At 35.0% G+C, this 20,349-nt stretch overlaps 1 protein-coding gene across 2 annotated transcripts in view; it reads left to right on the top strand.

Moving 5' to 3' along the window:
* The window catches only part of PI15 (peptidase inhibitor 15), a 52,357-nt gene extending 32,290 nt beyond the window's left edge, over window positions 1-20,067 (top strand). For both annotated transcript variants that reach the window (XM_020971040.2, XM_020971039.2), the window contains exons 4-6: window positions 3,307-3,439; window positions 3,554-3,669; window positions 12,741-20,067. In XM_020971040.2, the coding sequence (XP_020826699.1) occupies window positions 3,307-3,439; window positions 3,554-3,669; window positions 12,741-12,876 (385 nt within the window). In that variant the 3' untranslated portion in view covers window positions 12,877-20,067. The remainder of the gene's footprint in view (window positions 1-3,306; window positions 3,440-3,553; window positions 3,670-12,740) is intronic.
* Window positions 20,068-20,349: the final 282 nt, after the last annotated feature.

The following is a 20,349-nucleotide window of genomic DNA, read 5'->3' as shown; positions in this document are numbered from 1 at the left end:
AGCTCTGGAAACACTTGATTACAGCGAGATGATTGTCTATGCCCTCGCAGAAAGTTGTCCAAAATACAACTTTCTTTAGCTTGAGGTAAGGGAGCATGTGAAAAAGAAACAGTTCACTCTTAACAGAGCTTAATTTTCATGTGCTGAAGAACTTAAGAACTTTAAATCTATTCATCCTTAGTTGCCTACACATCCTCAATGAAGGTTCTACTTCAGTGTCTTCTCAGACCTTGGAGGTGAGGAGCCTAGGCTCTCTCTCAAAGGTAATATCATTAGACTACATATTCTGGCTGATTTAACCACACTGGGAAAACTCCAAACAGAGCCCTGACTGGGGGCAAACCATCCATCTTATCCAAGTTCAAGAAGTTCATTTAAAGAAACTTGGTATCTAGGTGATTTTTTTGTTTTGATTTTGATTTTTTGCTGTGAAAATCCAGGAAATTTTGTTAATGGATCTCATTTCTGTATACTCCCCTTCACATTTATCAGTGATTGTGGCAAGGGGCATAAAAGGAGGCAGAGGGTACAAAAATACCACAAAGTTTTTAGTCAATGAAGAGTTAATTTAATTGTTGGTTATCTTAATATTCATCTCTATCTAAAAACCTTTGAGTTAGAAGGAGAAGCTGATTCCTTTCATATTGATACTCTTAAGGAAACCAGAAGACATAAAAAACTGAAGCTGAAACAAAGGTAGTTCACAAGTTCACAATTATTAGCATATAAAAAAGTGCTTGATGTTTATTTAATCCAGAGGCAAAAAGAAATGGGGTACTTGATCACCTTATCCTGCAGTGCTCACAATGACCATATACAAAGAGACGATCTTGGACATAGTCTTAGTTTATGTGCCATATTCATTGCAATGTTCATGGAGTAGAGAAACTCTATGAAGAACTTAACAAGATCCAAACCAAACCAAATCAATATATGCCTTTATACCTTACTATTTCAATGTAAAGTTTGATATAAAGGAATAGTTAACCTCTACAAAATACTTTAAAGTTTTCAAAGCAATATAGATATAGTTATAGTACATATAATATATGTATATGTATATTATATATATATATATATATATATATAGTACATACATATAATGCATTCAATACTTAGTACATATACATATGTACGTATGGTCTCATTTGAGCTTCATAAGAGAGGTAGGTATTATTATTATATCCATTTTATGCAGGAGGAAACTGAAACAAGAGTAAGTTTCCCAGGATCACACAGCAAGCATGCCATATTTGCAGCAAGATTCAAATTCGAGTTTTCCTAATTCCTATCTCAGCACTTTCTCTATTGTGACCCCTATTCACCTAGCTGTCTCCATCTATTACACCAACTCAGAATATAAAAGCAATACTACAAAATATACCTCATTATCAAAAAATGAGAGAGGACCAAAATTTTTAGATTCATTAGAAGCTCCTGCTTATACAGAATCAAGATTTTCTTTAAGAGAGTCAGGAGATATGGGATAAAATGAAAACTTAAAAAAAAACAACAGATAGGAAACTACAGGTTAAAGATATAGCAGCCGTTTCAGAATAAGCTGTTTGCATGTTGTCAAACAAGCATTTTTTTTGGAACAAAGGTCAAAATTAATTTCAAATTTGCATAAAACTTAAGGAGATGTGTGTAATTGCAACAGTCCCAACCCAACCTGGTTAAATAAGTTGTTGACTGAAAAAAAAGACATTAATTCTATTAATAAATTCTAAGAGAAACAGATGCTATAACCAAAAGAGCCATAAAACTACTTCAAGAAACAAACCATTCATCTCATTGTCAACTGAAGAGACATGGAAGCCAAGAGCAACAACTCTTCAGAGGAGAAGCTCCATTTTTTTTTAGAAGTCACCATACAGATAATTAAATGTGTGAGAAAAAAAAAAAACTAGCCTTTAAGAAAATAAATGTGATATTCATCTAAGTTAAATCATCTTGTTAGCATACATAGTTGAAAGGAAATATATGTAGAAGTAATTTAATTTTATCATTTATGTACCAAGCACTGTATTACCATTGATGCCTTGAGCATGAGAAACAGCATAAAAGATATTTCATAGAATATAGATTTAGAGGTAGAAGGAATCAGAAGCCATTGAGTCCAACATCTTCATTTTACAGGTTAGAAAACTGAGGCTGGGTGAGGTTAAATGGTCTTCCCAGCGTCAGATTTCAGAGGCAGGATTTGAACTCATGTTTTCATGACTCCAAGCCCAGGCCTCTATTTTTTGTACCATTTAGAGTTGGAAAGGGCTGCAGTGGCCATGTAATTGAACTGAAAGCCGGAAGTAATATCTACTATAAAACTTCTGACAAGTGGTCAGCCAGCCAAAGATATGAAATGAAGGGTAGCCTGTCATCTTTCTAGGCAGTCCATTTTATTATCAAAAAGACCTGAATGTCTAGGAAAAGGGATGCCTCTCATATAGAAAGAACGAGGTATAACAGACACTCCAAGTGATGCATTGGTACTGCTGAGATATTAAAAGAACAAAAGGAAGATAAATAGAGCATTCAGGTGAATTCTCAACAGAAAGACATGGACAAAATTTCACAAAGGAGAAGACATTGAGAGACTGTTATCCATATCAGTGGAGGAAATATGCACACTATTGTGATCATTGTTCTACAAAGTATCTAAGATCATGTAGTCATCTCTCGATTACTAAAGGAAAAAAATAACAATGAAAAACAATATAATAGCAAATAAAAAAGTTTGTTTTTGAAAGACAATCAACCATACATACCAGGAAATGTGAATGGGCTATCCTTTAGGCCTGAGATCCTCCTTGTTTTACTCTATTGTTAGTGAACTAGGGACCCACTAAGCAATGGTGATGAAAGGGGAAAGGATTTAGTTCATCATAAATAATTTTCAAGGTCCCTGATCTTTAATAGATGATCCCAAGCTGACTATATATTCTTCACAAGGAAATTGATCTGTGACATATTCACAGCTTGTTCTGACAGTGGGCCAGGGATGAGGAGCCTATGGCCTCAAGACCACATGTGGCCATCTGGTTCCTTGGGTGTGGCCTTTTGACTGAGTCCAAGTTTTACAGAACAAATCCTTTTTATTAAAGGGAAGTTTGTATTCAGTCAAAGGGCTGCACTTGAGGACCTAGAGGACCATATGTGACCTTAAGGTCACAGGCTCCCCACCCTTGGTAGCCCCAGTTCCTCTCTGTTTCTCCTTCTTCTCTCTCTCTCCTCAATCTCCCTCACTCTCCCCCTCTCTCATTTCCTTTCCTACACCTCCATTTTTCTCTTTTTTATTTTTATATCTAGGTATCGCTCCATTCTCCAATTAGTAAAACCATGGTATGATGAAGTGAAAGACTATGCTTTTCCATATCCTCAAGACTGCAACCCCAGATGCCCTATGAGATGTTATGGACCAATGTGTACACATTATACACAGGTAATCAGAGTTGTCTTAATTTTTAATATAAATTTAAAATATGCTTGCTATTTTCATGTTATTATGTATTTTATTGGATCTTGGACTTCAACAAAAGAATAATTATTTATTTAGATGGTCTGGGCAACTTCCAATCGGATTGGCTGTGCAATCCATACCTGCCAGAACATGAATGTTTGGGGAGCTGTGTGGCAGCGAGCAATTTACTTGGTATGCAACTATGCCCCCAAGTAAGTGTTTAACTTCTTTTCATACACACTTTACAGAGTCCTCATTTATTGTCAGTTACCTGTTCTAATTCTGTTATACCTGGGCCTCCTTTGGCTGTTACACAAGACATGTAATTGATATGCCTGTCTAGCTAGAGAGGAGTGATTTTCCATTGACAATGAATGTAAATCCTTTGAATTTAAACTTATCCTGCCTAAAATATCTGTATTTCTCATTAGCCAAGGTATGGGAAATAGAATAGGAGTGTAGGGTTTGGGGTTATGTAGGTGGGCTTGGAGAAGATAAGAAGAATATATGTTTTTGTAGTCTCTACAGTCCTGAGGCCTGGCTTTGTCCAGATATGTTTGCTGGGATGTGGGATTGTGGAGGCATTAATTTGGCAGAATCTAAGTTAAAGGTCTATCCTACTCTTAGATTTCTCTCATACAAATCATCTATGGTAAAGAAGGATTTATCAACCACCATCCCCTCAAGATCAGGAATTCCAGGCTCTAAAATAGAAAAACTAGTTTGTAATATGAATGTTTTCATAGCATTCTCATCAGTTTCTTTCTTTCTTTTTTTTTTTTAAACTTTTTAGGCAATTGGGGTTTAATGACTTGCCCAGGGTCACACAGTTAGTAAGTGTAAAGTATTTGGTCTGAGACCGGATTTGAACTCAGGTCGCCCTGACTTCAGGGCCAGCACTCTATCCACTGTGCCACCTAGCTGCCCCATCATCAGTTTATTTCTTTAAAAAATTTAGACTTGAAGTTTCATTGGTACAGGGAATTTCTAACAGGGAAACTCTACTAATACAGGTCTGCATGTCTTAGAGGACTGCCTGAAGCAGAGAAAGGTTAAGTGGCATGTCAAGTAATATGTGTCAAAGATGAGACTCAACTTTATTGACAGTTACATGCAGGGGTCTCAGGACAGAGCCATATAGGGAATTTTCCATGTATCTTTCATCCTAGTGTAGATTATGAAAACTAAAAGTTTCCTTATAAAACTGGAATGTTTGGTAATTGTAGCTGTTGAATTCTTCCTTGGGATTTATGGGGAAGAATCTCCAGAAATTATTTTTAATTATTATCAGAAATAAAATAGTTTCCATGGAAGTAAAGTACATTGGAAAGGTAGCTTCTTCATTTATTTTCTTCAACTAGATTTCTGAATCACATGTATTGTATGGACCCCAAAGATAAGTAAGGAGATTTGATCAAGAGGTAGATTTTAAATATGGATAGTTTCTTTTTTTAAAAAAATTTACTGATCTTTTGATTTATATGCAAATAAACCTCTTTCTCCTGGATTCTCCCAACAGTCTTTTGTTGATCTCCCTATGTCTAGTAACTTCCTCTCCAATCAGTCTTTCACACTGTTACCAAATTAACATACCTAATATGCTTATTTGATCATATTACTCCCTTGCTAAAGGAACTTAAATGACTCCCTGTTACATTTAGTATGAAACAATAATTCCTCTTTTTGGCATGCTCTTGCTTATCTCCTCCTCCTCATCTCACATCATTCAGTTGCCTTCTACTTCTATCTTCTCCTTCACCCTATCTCACATGAAGAGTAGATAGCTTTTTTCCATGCCAAGGCTAACCTCCCTACATGAACAAATGGTCCCATTACTTCTTTTCTCCTGAAGATTGCCCCCTCTATCATCCCACTCTCATTAATTTTCAGTCTCTCACAGTCTGCTGGTGACTTTTCTACTGACTATAACAAGCCCATTTCTTCCCCACCTTCAAAAAATAATGTTCCTTTGAGGCATCCATTCCCACTAGTTATCACACCATATCTCTTCTCCCTTTGGTATTTATTTTTTTAAACTTAAATTTATTTATTTTTACTTTTCAACATTCACTTCCATAAGATTTTTAGTTTTAAATTTTCTCCCCCTCCCATTTCTTCCCCACCCTACCCTGGAGATGGTATACAATCTGATACAGGCTCTACATATATATTCATGTTAAGCATATTTTCCCATTAGTCATGACATAAAGAACAATTAGAACTAATGGGAGGAACCGTGATAATGAAGCAATAAAGCAAAACAACAAAGGAAAAGGAGAACAAATAGTATGCTTCCTTCTGCATTCAGATTCCACATTTCTTTCTCTGGGTGTGGATCCCTTTGGTGGTTCAAATCCTTAAGAAAGCTGTCTACAATCAGTGCCTCCACTTTCTTTCATCTCATTCTCTTCTTAGTTCTCTGCAGTCTTGTTTCTGACCTCATCGTTCAGCTGAAATTATTCCCTCTAAAGTTACCAATGATTTCATATTCACCAAATCTTATTCACCAAATTCACCTTTTCTTGATCCTTATCCTTCTTAACTTATCTCCAGCATGTAATACTGTTGATCACCCTCTTCTCCTTGATAATCTCCTCTTTCTAGGTTTTCATGACACTATTTCTATCCTAGTTATCTTCCTACTTATCTGACTACTCTTCAGTATCCTTTTCTGGCTCTCATCCAAGTTGTACCCACTAACTGGATGTATACCAAAGCTCATTCCTGAGCCCTGTTCTTACCTCTATATCATTTCCATTATTGGTCTCATCCACTTTCATGAATTTAATCAGCATCTCTATGCTAAACTTACTTATGTAGACCTAATCTCCCTCATGACCTATCCAGTCACTGAACTCCAAATGCCTATTTGATATCTCAAACTGGATACCCTCTAGCTATCATGAACTCATCATGTACAAAGGTAGATGCAGAAAGCTGAACTTGTTTTCACCCCAAACCCTTCCTTCTTCTAAATGTCTTTATTACTACTAAAGATACTACCATCTTTCCAATCACCCATGTTTGCAGCCTAAGTATTATCTTTGACTCCGTACTCTCTCTTACCCACCATATCCATTCTGTTGCCAAGTTCTATCAGTTATACCTTCATAACATTTCTTTTATATGCCTGCTTCTCTCCTTTGACATAACCACCATCCTGTGCAGGTCCTCACTACCTCATGACAATAGTTTTCTGCCTGAAGTCTCTCCCTTGTCTGCCATTGTTCACTTAATTGGAAAATTGACCTTCCTAAAGTGCAAGTTTAATGAAGTTCACTGCCCTATTTAATGAACTATAGTGGCTCCTTTTCACCTCCAGGATAAAATATAAAATTTTCAATTTATTGTTCAAAGATTTTTGTAATGGCCCCAGAGGTGTGCTGGAGCTAGGTCCTACTGGCTCACTGTTGTTGTTGTTGTTGTTGTTGTTGTTGTTTTCCTTAGTGTGAGAATTTACACCTTGGGAATTGCCAAATGATACAAATGAGGGCTTGATTTATTGTTTTGTTGATTGTCTAGACTTAAGAAAGTGATGGAAAAATGTTAATGCAAAGAGTGTGTTCTTCACACATTTTTACCCTTTTGGAGTTTTAACATTTAACCAATATACCCCTGCCTGGATGCCTCCTGATTTCCTTTCTTCTTTCTTTCTAATTTCCTTATACTTGATTCCTTCCCACATTCTCTTTTGATCTAGTGACAATGACCTCCTTGTCTTTCCTTGCATGAAATGCTCTATATCCAGCCTGGACATTTTCACTGGCTGTCCCCTTTGCCTAGAATTTTCTCCATTTGCTGGAATCCCTGGCTTCCTTCAAGTTCCAGCTAAAATTCCATCTTCTACAAGAAGCCTTTCCTAATCCTCCTTGATAGGAAGCCCTTCCTTCTGTTGATTATTTTAATTTACTTTGTATATGTCTTGATTGTACACAATTATTTGCATGCTGTCTCTTCCATTATACTGGAAGCTCCTTGAAAACAGGCATTTTTTTGTGTGTGTGTTTCCCCAATGCTTAGCACAGTTCTTACCCCACAGTAAGGTGCTTAATAAACATTTGTGACTATTAAAGGATTTATGACATTGTTGGTGTCTTCCAAAGTATGACCCAAACAAACCCATGCTCTCCAACACTTCCAGTTAGGAGAGAGAATGAGAATAAATATGTAGTTAAGTTACTCACCATTATTGTGCATGCCAATAACTATGCTTCAATAAAGATCATAAAATAAAAAGTATAGAAATTGACTGATGATCCTCCATTGATAATTTATATCAGGAAAATTACAAAAAGGAGACTTAGGAAAGGTACAAATTAAACATCAAAATTATTCAAGTCATTTTAGATTGATAGCCTGATATTTAGTGACAATGTCTTTCCTACCATTTAGTATTTATAATAATGCACACAGTACCTAAAAGTTCAGAGAGGACCTGAACTGGAGAGCAAGGGTAGTGGTGGCCATGGGATTGATAAGAAAAGGGGATATACATGAGTGGTAATAGAATCATATATTTAGAACTGGAAAGACTTCAGAGACCATTTAGTCTAACTTCTTCTTGTTACAGGTGAGGAAATTGATATCCACGTATATGAGATGACTTGTCCAAGATCACAGAGGTAGTAATTATCAGAGGCAGGAATTGAATTTAGATTCTCTGACCAAGGGCATCATTCTGTCCAACCTACCATGCTGCTTTTTAAGTGTTGTGAAGGCAAAAACAAGATTTGACAATTAATTGAATATTTATGATTGGTTAAAATAAGGAGTCAAGAACGGTGCCAAAGTTGGAAACCCTGGTAAAGTAGTAGGGCCCTCAAAATTAATGGAGAAGTTGAGCATAGGGAAAAGGGTTTTTTGGAGAATGACCATAATGAGTTTTGGTTTTGACAGTTTCAAATGCATAGAGTTTCAGATGCATACGGGCCAGTTCAAAATATTCAATAAGCAGTTTTAGATGCAAAATTTAACATATTATTACATATTAAATATATCGTACAATTAAATAGATCCATCAAAAGATGAATGTATAAATCAGAAAATCATCTGCATAGAGATAACTGAACACATGAAAGCAAATTTTGTCAAGTGAGGTTATACAGAAAGTAAAGAGAAGAGGGCCCAATAGTATGATGAGAATCAAGATACAGAAAAGGAGACGAAGGAGTGAGGCACCTAGGTAGCTCAGCGCATAGAGCATTGAGCCTAGAATCAGGAAGACTTGATTTCACATTCTGGCTCAGATACTTACTAGTTATGTGACCCTGGACAAGTCATTTAATTTCTATTTGCCTCATTTTTCTCAACAATATGATATGGATAATAATAGCTCCTACCTCTCAGGTTGTTGTGAAGACCCAATGAGAAAGCATCTAGCACAGATGCTGGCATAAAGTATTATTTGTTCAGTCATTTCAGTTGTGTCAGATTCTTCATGACCCATTTGGAGTTTTCTTGACAAAGATACTTCAGTGGTTTGACATTTCCTTTTCCAGTTTACATTTTACAGATAAGGAAACCGAGCCAAGCAGAGTTAAGTGACTTGCCCAGGGTCACATAGCTAGTAAGTGTCTGAGGCCAGATTTGAACTCAAGAATATGAGTCTTTCTGACTCCAGGCCTGGCACTCTATCCACTGCACCACCTATCTGAGCCTCGTGCATATAGTAAAAACTGTTATAAATGTTAGCTATTATTATAAAGTTATCAGTGATGATTAAAGGTTAATATGAGAGCATTAGTATGCCTTTTCATTTTTTCTTTTATTTCATCCATATTTTTAATAAATGCTCCTGGTGAGATCTAGTTTCTTTGGGTCCCACACCAAATTTTCTGCAGATTTGTTTTCTCTGACACCAACCACTTGTTTGCTGTTTTGTGGGAAAATGTGCTTTTACTTTTCCATTTCTATCTATGATATTTTGCAAATTAGTTTATGTTCTAAACTTTTGCCATTGATAAGCATGTCTTTCCCTTTAGCAGAAGATCAATTATTTGTTGACTAAGGCAATTTCTGGGTTTTTTTGGCCCCCTTTACATACTGGCTAAATTTCTGTAGTAAATGGTGATATTGATATCCAATATCTCCTCTCATTGCTTCAACTTCATCTCTTATCATTCATTTCTTGTAATCTGGCTTCTGACTTCATCACTTAGCTGAAACTGTTCACTTCAAAGTTGCCAATGATCTTTTAATTACTAAATCCTATGGCCTTTTCAGTCCTTATACTTCTTAGTCTGTCTTGGCTAAATGGCTCATGAAGTGATATTTATCATTGTCTTTTGGCACACAAAGAAACCTACCATTTCAACTCCTTTATTTTCCTCTCTGAGGAAAAACTGCAAGTTATCCTTCCACTTAGCTATAATTACAATATCATTATGTCTTTTGTTTTCACATTTAAGAAGGGTGTCAATATGAACATGATTCAGTTCATCCACTGATATTTCAACTTCATAATCATTGGACAAAGATTATACATTAAGAGTATTAAAAGCTCAACTAATGTTTTGAATTATATAAGAATAATATGATTGTCACCCTGTAAGTATTATAGAGTTTCCAAAATATGATTTAGTTTTTAATCCACAACATACTAGGTATTTTGCAGCATTTCAAAAATTTCCCATTTTTTTCTTTGTGATTTGCTTTAAATATGCAAAGGAGTGTAGCATAGCCTTGTTCTATATTACTAATTCTAGATTAAGTAGCATTGAATGTAAGATTTGAATGAAAAGGAGAAATCCTTGTGGACTAGTCCAGTCTACTCTGAACACAGTAAATATTGGTGAGAGAGGGATAAGGGAAGGTTCCTTCATTTGAAGTAGTAAGCATAAACAGAAGAATACAGCAAGACTATTCTGCATTGACTTCAAGGAACTTTTGAAATTACCTACTTCAATACCTTCATTTTAAAGAAGAGGAAACAGTGAGTCAGGGACTGAGCCAAGATCAGGCAGAGATTGTGGCAAATTCCAAACTAGACTCAAAGTCACCTTAATCCTAGTTTAGTGCCCTTTTCTCTACACTACATAGTTTCCCATGGCCAAATAAATGGATGAGATCCGTTTTTTGATGACTAAAAAAGTGTGCCAAGAAAAATTTGGATTTGATGTCAACTCTGAGATTCTATGCTTAAAGGAGTAGGGAAATTAAGCATAACACAATGTAAACATATTTACAACAGGATTGATATCAAGAGAATTATGTGGCATTCAATATTTGCTTTATATTAGTTAGCAGGTTCATGTTTAGAATAGCCAGCTTTCACTCAAGTGATTCACTCAAAAATCAATCAATTTAGCCTATCAAGCATTGTGATTAGTAAATTCCCCATTCATGCAAACATTATTTGATACTGTATCTCAATGAACTGTTTCTTTATACATTGAGTCCAGCCATTCTACTAATACATAGACAAATTAGACATCATTTTAGAAAAGAACAAGAACACTTTGTAACAACAAAATAACAGCCATATGACATAGGACATTATCCCTGACTAACTTCACTGGAGTCTATAATGGGTGCCTTCCATTCTCCTCCTCCTCCTCCACCTCCTCCTCCTCCTCCTTCTCTTCCTCCTTCTCCTCTTCCTTCTCCTTCATCTTTCTGTCTGTCTGTCTCTGTCTCTCTGTCTCTCTCTCTCTCTGAGGTGTCTCTGTGTCTCTCTGTGGCCTTGTCTCTGTGACTGGGTCTCTGTCTTTGTCTCTGTCTCTGTCTCCCCCTCCTATAAACTTTCAGCACTTTGGTTTTCTACCTAATTACTCAAATGAAACTGTTCTTTCCAAAGTTACCAATGATTTTTTAGTTGCCAAACTAATGACCTATTCTTTATTCTCCTTCTGCTTGACCTTTGCAGCATTTGACACTATTGACAATAGTCTCTTCCTAGATACTCTCTTCTCTTTGGGTTTTTATAACATTATTCTCTCCTTGTTCTTCTAGTTTCCTGAGTATCCCTTCTGAACTTTTTTTGATAGGTATTTATCCATCTCATAATCATTAACCTTGAATGGTCCACAAAGCTGTGTCTTGGGCCCTCCTCTCTCTTTAATATCTCCATTGGTAATCTGATCAGCTTATATTGATTCAATTATCACCTCTGTGCTCATAATTCTTATACCTACTTATCCAGCTAAACCTTTTCTCATCACCCCGCTTATCTCCCGTCTCCAAATGACTCATTGGACATCTCAGAATGGATAGAGACAGCTTAAACTCAACACATACAGAACTAAGCTCATTATCTTCCCCTCCAAACCTCCTCTTTGAAACTTCCTTTTTTCACTGCTGAGGACCCTACCATCCTCCCAAGTCATCCAGCTGTGCAGACTAGGTATCATTCCCAACTCCTCAAACTCTCTCATCCACCATATTTAATCTTTTGCCAGGTCCTGCCAGTTCTACTTCAACATCTCTCCTGTTCCTCATCTTCTGCCTTTTGATACAGCTGCCATCCCAGTATAGGCTCTCATTATCTCATGCCGACACTATTGCCTTCTGGTTGGTTTCTCTGTTTCACCTCTTCCCATTCCAGTCTATCCTTCACTCAGCTATCAAAGTGACAATCTTAAAATATAGGTCTAATCTTGTCACTCTTCCATTTAGTAAGCTCCAGTGGTTCCCTGTTTCCTCCAGGAATAAATTTAAAATCAAGGTTGTGATCTCTCCTGGCATTCCAGTGATCTGGTACTTTATTACCTGATATATACTCTATGATCTGGTAGAACTGGCCTCCTTTCTGTTCATATGGGATACTCCATCTCACAAATCCTTCCTTTTCATTTGCTGTCATCCATCACTGGCACTTACTCTTTTTTGTCTTTGCCTCCTGACTTCCCTCAAGTCTCATCCCAAATCCTACATTCTGCAAGGAGTTTCTCTCAATAGTACTTACTCAACAGTAGTACTTTCCTTTGGAGGTCACCTCCAATTTACATGTATAAAGTTTGTGCGTCCATAATTATTTATACCTTGCCTCTTACGAGCTACCTGAGGACAGAGATTGTTTTTGCCTGTCTTCCTGTTCCAAGCCCTTATCACAGTACTTAGCACATAGTAAGTGCTTAATAAATGCTTATTGTTGTTGAATGAGCACAACCCCAATGATTCCGAAAGCAAACTAGATTTAAACTCAATGTCTGATCTTATATATATACATAACAGGTAAATGACCATGTTCTTTCACGGAGTACATTTTTTTTGCATTTATGTAGGGGCAACTTAATTTTCAAACTATAGTATAAATACTAAAATTCTATTTTTTCCTTCCTTCTAGGGGAAACTGGATTGGAGAAGCACCATACAAAGTAGGAGTGCCATGCTCAGCTTGTCCTCCCAGTTACGGAGGATCTTGTACTGATAACCTTTGTTTTCCGGGAGTAACATCAAACTACTTATACTGGTTTAAGTAAATTAAAATTTGCCCCATTTCTTTTTCAGTAGGATGGTTTTCTGGGATATCAAAGCTTATAAATTGAATTTTGCACATATTATGCAAAATTTTATAGTAATCATTTTATCTTTTGGTATTCATTTGTATAAATTAGCTTTTGTATAATATAAATTCATTTGACCCTTTGGGAAGTAAAAAGTGTTCGTTCATAATCCCCAGTACTAAGAGAGAATAAGCATAAATTATTTGAAAAGAAAACAACATAATTCCTAATGTGAATATTCTAATTGTTTTAAAAAAAGAATTGAGTAATAATTTATTCATTTCCAAAATGTATTATTCTTAGGCAACAATTTCTTTAAGGATAAGATTGATCTTTTACCAGCAATGAAAATTAATTTATGGTATAGTGTAACATATAAAAGAATATAATTTACTATTGAAATAGAGAAATAAGTTTCAACTTGATTGTAAAATGTGTAAGATGAAGGACATTTTCAGGAGTACTTTCTTATGGTGGCTTATTAGGAAATCTCACAAAATGGCATTTAGCAATATCTGGAACAACTTCATTTCTGTCAGAAAGGCGAAAAAGTAAAATGCTCAAGGGAGTTGGCCTCTTTTGGTTAACAAAAGATAGGATTTCCCCCCAATTACTTCTTAGCAGCAATTAACTCAGACTTTAAAAAAAATTCAAAAAGCAATGTGATACAGTGATTTGCATTCCTAAGCTCGTATTGCCACTGACTGCCTGTGGGGCCCTAGGCAAGCTAATTTCTACACTTGTTTCCTGTAATAACATTATCATTAATACTCCACAGATTCGTGGACTGGGCATGTAATGGCTAAAGCAGTGTGGTTTGAGAGATGCTGAAATCTTCTGCCAATTATTAAAATATAAATTTATAAAAGGGGAAGGGAAGGAAAGAGAGGAATGTTAGCACCTGTTAATGTATCATTAGTAGGCCATTTATCAGATCAGGTGACTAATCCCTTAGGAAACAGGGCTCTAAGGGAGTTGGGACACAGGAATAGTAGGATTTTATGAAGGATATAATGAAGAGATGAATAATCTCTCAAGCACAAGACAGAGGAGAAAGTCACTTGGGAAATTTCTGTGGGAAACCTTGAGATTGTTGGGGCCATTTTGAATATAAAGACTGTATTTATAGAACATTTCCAAAAGGAGAAGCAGGGGATTACAAAGAATGACCTTACCAACTTTATAATTGTGCCTGGGGTGAATGAATCAACCTATTTTGTGAATTAGTGAATCAATCTATTTTATGAATTAATGACACAGTATTCATACACTTTTCATGGAAGCAGTTGTTTTACATGTTTCATTGAGGAAAGATATGTAATCTTTCTATATTTTATTTCTAGTTTGTAAAGCAGGAATGATGATCTTTGGTGCCTATTTCACAGTTTCCTGTGAGGGCAAATAATACCATATTGATAGAGATTTTGTTAACTAAGAGGCAAGAGTAGAGACTATAACTTGAATGTCTATTAAAATTAAAATGTTGCGCTTAAATATTAATGAATACACATTTGGGAATTAAGAAACCAACAGAAATAATTAGGATCATTGCATCTCCAAAGCCTTTGTAAAGACCAAGAAAAAGTTATAAATAATCAAACTATGTGTTCATTAAAACAATTACATTAATTGTCAGACCTATTAGACTAAAGATTATGGGCTATGCATTTTTGAATTACACTCATAGAGTGATGTTTTCCAAAACAACTAGAATTATACACTAATTTATAATTTAGTAACTTTGCTGAAAATTGTATAATGGGTATATTTGTTATTGTAGCTGTTACTTTAAAGAAATTAGTAATATAAAGTGCCTGTGTGAAATATTTTATTTTCCAGGGCTAAAGCTAATGAAAGTATGCTAGTAGCAATTAAATGTATATATATATATATATTTTTTTTTTTGCAACACACAACAATGGTGCTGGAATAAATATATCAGCATATTATATCACACTGGGCATAAGCTAGTTCATAAAAGCAGCTTTCTATAAAATCTGTAGCAAGCATTAAGGTTTTCATTTGAAAATATTTCACTCAAAAGATAGAGTAATGGGTTTATTGTTTATTGAACATTGTTTACCATCTCAGAATTATAGATTATGTCTCCATAATAGCATATCCAACAACAACAAAAAGATTTTTAAAAAGTTAATCAATAGATTCTTTTTCTATACAACTGCAAAGAATCAATATGACTTCACTGGCTTTTGTTATCATTTAAGTGGTAAACTTCCTCAAGGATGGATAGTTGTTTGGGTATTGCATAGACAGAACCACAATATTTCATGTGATATAGATAATCTTGCCTTAATAAGCATTGCAGAGTGTTATAGTGTATTCCTTGGTTAGTAACAGCAAGTGAAATTTTTTGCATGGCCAGTTTGCACAATTCTGCAAGCTAGCAGATATACAGTGATATAAGTCTAGGCACAGAATGCACTTGGAGGCCCCATCCAGCTATGTAAGAGTGGGTAAAATTGTGTGATAGGTTCCATGCACATAAGTGACTCATATGATCAGGTTCAAAGTAATACGTTTTGATTTCATGTACTGTAATGTACTGAACTAGCCTTGCTATTGGGTTGAGCATCCAGATTATTGAATTCAACTTATAATTGAGTCCTAATTTTGGGTAATTTGCATGTGGACAGTGCTTAGCATGTCATGTTTATTACTTAAATGAACCAGCCAGATAATTTGCATGGATATACCTAACCTAACTGTTCCATTTTGAACTATTATTATATTAGGAAGGGACTCATGCTTCGAAGCTGGTCTAATGTCTTACACTGTGTGATAAACCCTTATTTCTACAGATTTTTAGGAGGCAAATTTTGGCTCAAATGAGAGCCTTTATGTGCTACACTGTTCAGGGAGAAGGAAGTTGGGTTCATGACAATGTTGAATAGATTTGAAAATCTGTTAGTGGAATCTAAGCACTGATCTATGAAGGGTCAATTACAGATGTTGAATCCCTAACAGTTTGGTGGGAAATGGTGCTAAAAATTCATTTCAATAAGTACAGCATTTCTGTTATATTTTGGTTCCTTTACAATGAAGATTGTTACTAATTGTAAACAATCAGGCTACATTTTGGTGCTAAATATTCTGGTGCTAAACTGATTGTTAATGCTAGGAGCTTATCTGGGGATCTTTTCCTTCACTGTCCTATTATTGGCTATTTTAAAAATGCAGTACTTAATTAAGGAATCTGACAACAGCAACAGCAAAAATTCATCTTTACCAAGATTAGACAAAATGAATAATATCATGATAGTAATATTTTAAGTATGTTACTTTAAGGAGCAGTCAAGTAAACTTGAGTTTCTTTAATATACAGAGAAGTTCTCCAGAAATATTTCATGTTAAAAACAAGGTTCACTTTATAGTTCTGATTTCCTTCTCCCATAAGTAATACTAAAATTATAAACAAGGGCAAGACATCCTAATACTCTTGCTCCCCAAATCTCATTCTTTTGCCATTATCCAGATTTTAGATTGTCCTCCCATGGAATATTCATTGTCCATCTCAACTCTATGTTATTTAAGCAATAAATGTGAGCACCAAAGTCTTCTTATTGAAGCTATGGGAAATTACTTATTTCAGGAGAAAGAAAAAATAAAAACCATTATTTTATATAGCAAGTCTTAATTGTATTCATATTATGCTTCCCTCCTCCCGCAAAGCTATGTCCCTTCCAAAAGAAGGTAATGCGTTTTCCTAAATATCATTTACCTAATGGCTATCTCTGATTTGCTAACTTTTGTGAGTATTCATTTCATATTTCTGATTAGTAAAATGAGGTTTAATTTACAAAATCCTCAAGGATGAAAGCTAAAGAATCAACATCAGCATTCCATAATAGAAATACAAAAGATTGTTTCACTTTACATATTTTAGGGGAGAATTAACACATATTGGAAAGTTTATTTTTTTCCTTCCATCTCTATCCCCTCTCCCCTTTTGTGGATGGTCTTTCAACGTAACTGCTAGGAAAGGTTTTATCAAGTTCTATAGGAACTATTCACATATACCTAGTTACTGAGTAAGGAAAAGTAACCTATATTAGAATTGCAGGTGTATCTTACAAATCAGCTTTGATTTACTTTCATTTTTGCTATCAAAACTTGATCCAGGTTTTCCCTATAAGTGTGTTAATACGTGGCCATGCATTAAAAAATTAGAAAAAGTATATCTATAACTTTAAGTTCCCAGTTAGTCAATCAATCCACAGCCAGGCAGAAATAATACTTCTTTTGAGATTTCTTGCAAATATTAACAGAGGCTAGCTACCTTTGTAAGTTGTGTATTGGGAGAAAATGCACTCAATGAAAAGGAGGCATTGTATGGGGGAAAGAACTCCAGTTCCTGAGTTTGAGGACCTGCTTCCAAATCCCATCTATTATGTTTATTGCCTGTATAACCTTGGGCAAGTCACCTAGCAACTTTGATTTCTATTTTTTTATGTGGAAATTGGACTAGAGGCTCACTCAGGGCCCTTCCAGCTCTGAAATACTAAAGTAATAAACAAATGTCAAGGGCAAGGCATCCCCTACTACTCTTGCTCCCCAAATTTCATACTTTTGCCATATCCAGATTTTAGTTTTTCCTCCCATAGTATATTCATTTACAATCCAGTAAGTCACCGTAAGAAGCTCACCCAGATTTCTTCATAGTCGTGAAGAAATACTATTACTTTTGATAAGTGTTAGGTTCCAGTAACAGGTTTTTTGGTCCCAAATCCAAGCACCTGTTTCCAGCTTCCAATTTACCAGAAAAACTACAAAATGGAAGTCATAAAATTAGAAAAGTTTAATGTTATTTCACGATTTAAAAAAATCCACCTAGATAAATATACAATGAATTTCTTTTAATTACAGAATCAAATATCTTAATACAAAGAAATTTTAATTCCATCAGCATAATATCTCAAATTTTAATAACTGAATCACATCTCTTTCTTTGATGAACTAAGTATGTCACTAATGGATAAAGTTAAATTCTTCCTGCTTACATGAATTGCTATTAACTTAAAGACATATGAGTAAAAGGTTAGAAGACAAGACAAGTGATGAGAAATTTTGCTTTTCGTTTACTGTTTTAGGAGAGAAAACAATTTTGTCTTGTACAACAATTGAACGCATAATTTGGTTTTATAGATTTAAAACAGCAACCTAGTAGTGAGAAATGCTCTAAAATATTACATATACACACATACATATACATATATGTGTGTATATATGTGTGTGTTTGTGTATTTGTATGTGTATTTGCATACAAGGCATTATGTGAGTTCAAAGCTGTTTCCTCATTAAGTAGGAAAATACACCTCCCTAGACTTGCTCTGCTGCAGGCACTGGTGCCCTCTTGTGGTTATTAAAATGTCCTCAGTAAGGTGCATTCTAGTAAAAATAAAAATGCCGTCTTCCTCAGCACCAAAATATTCCTCCTCAAACCAATACCCATAAATTCCTCAGTCTCAAATTGTTTATTGTACTTGTCTGCTGAATGGTTGAAAGCAAGAATCCTCAAATACAGTTAAACATTGACAGTTTTCATTATTTCCACATTGTTAAGTTACATTTTTTTTCCCCTTTTTAAGCTTTATACTGCTAGAACTGCTATAAGGAAACTGCTATCAGGTCTTCATGTTTGAGCAGTGTGTTTTATTATCCATTATGCACTTATGTCCTACAATGCCAGAAAAATAATTGAACCAATCACTCTTGCTTTTGAATGGACTCCTTTTCATATCAGAAGACAATTTCTGGCAATATTCAGAGTTTTGTTCTATCAAATTACTTAATCACACTTTAACCTAAAATTCATGCAAGTATACTATTTCATTATTGTAACTTATTACATATAATGAACAAATGATACTACCTTTAAATTGTGATAATTTTCTCTTTTGAATAGAGTGATAAATCATAAAAATTTAAATTAGAATTTCACTGTTGGTTAACATTAATGCTGGGCTGTTTTTTTTTAATTCTCCTAAACTAAAAATAATTTTCAATGCAAAGCCCCATTGATTTTTAAAAAGAACTCACACAGAGGTATGAGAATATTTTAGCTACAACGTACAACTGCTACACTTGGATCATATTTTCAAGATAAATATTTAATGACCTACTAGAATTTACTACTTTGAACATAGACTTCAATAGACTTTTGCCTTTATTGCCAAAGTGATGAACTACCTGTGTGACCTTGGACAAGTCATTTAGCTGCTTTGACCTCTATTTCATCATCTGGAAATTGAGGGAGTTGAACTAGAGGCGGACTCAGGTCCCTTCCAGCTCTAGGTCTACAATCCAAGTCATTGAGAGAAGCTCACCCCAGATTTCTTCATATAAGAATGCTACCATTTTCAAGTAGTGTTAGACTCAGGTAACAGATTTTCTTGGTCCCAAATCTAAGCAGCTGTTTCTAGCTTCAGGAGAACCAGGAAGACTGCAAGGAGGTAGTTATTCTATTTTTTTTTTGTCTGGGGCAGGAGGAGGGGGAGGGAGAAAGGAAGGGATCTGGATCACTACTCAATAATTTATCTGCCAAAACATTGTTTTTGGCTGAAACAATTGGCTATTGAGACAGATGCTTTGGGGGCTCAGTTTTCTGGCTAACTGCCTATATAGTCAGAGCTCTGGTATCATGAAGTGTTCAAGGGCTGAGCCCATGAGGCATAGTTTTACTTACACAGTGAAATCTAATTTTAAATGATTTCTTAGTGCTTGTATATTTACTCTCATCACATACAGTATTTTGGAATTGAAATCTTGTGAATCAGAATGTTGTGAAGTCCATATACATACAATATAATTCTTCATACATAAACCAATATTTTTATGTATTTATATGCTTTTGAAGTTCCTGTATCTGTTTTCAAATCTGTTTTTTTAAAGAAAAGTTCTTTGCCTAACACGGATGTTACTATGGATCATAAAACATACCATTTTCATGTGGTTATATGATCCTGAAAGTGTGCATATATATGCATATATATACACACATATATGTGCATATACATACATACATATGTAAGCATTGTGGTATGTCAGTTCCCTTTCTTTCTTCAACCTTAGCTGTTCCAAACCTAAAAATGTAATTCATTGTGAGCCACTTTTTATTACCTTGTCATTTCAATAAAAATTTTAAAATTACTTTTGTCTTTGGTTCAAAGTATGTTGAACATTTCTCTTTATTCTTCTTAAATAGGCTTCAAGATTAAGATTTAGACTATAACAATTTTAAAATTTTTTAAAATTACATTGAAAATGTACTAGTGGCTATACCATCCCCCTGAAATGCAGTTTAGGATTTGGAGTCAGAGAACCTGAGTTCAAATTCCTCTTCTGACACTACTTGTGTGACTTTGGATAAGTCGCCTAACCTCTCACAGCCCCAGTTTCCTCATTTGTACAAATGAATATTTTGGACTAGAT

This window comes from Phascolarctos cinereus, unplaced genomic scaffold, assembly GCF_003287225.1.
Source record: "Phascolarctos cinereus isolate Bilbo 61053 unplaced genomic scaffold, phaCin_HiC Scaffold_4;HRSCAF=312, whole genome shotgun sequence".
Classification (NCBI taxonomy): Eukaryota; Metazoa; Chordata; class Mammalia; order Diprotodontia; family Phascolarctidae; genus Phascolarctos; species Phascolarctos cinereus.
Note: the sequence above shows the minus strand (reverse complement) of the source record. Positions and strands in the feature narration are given on the sequence as shown.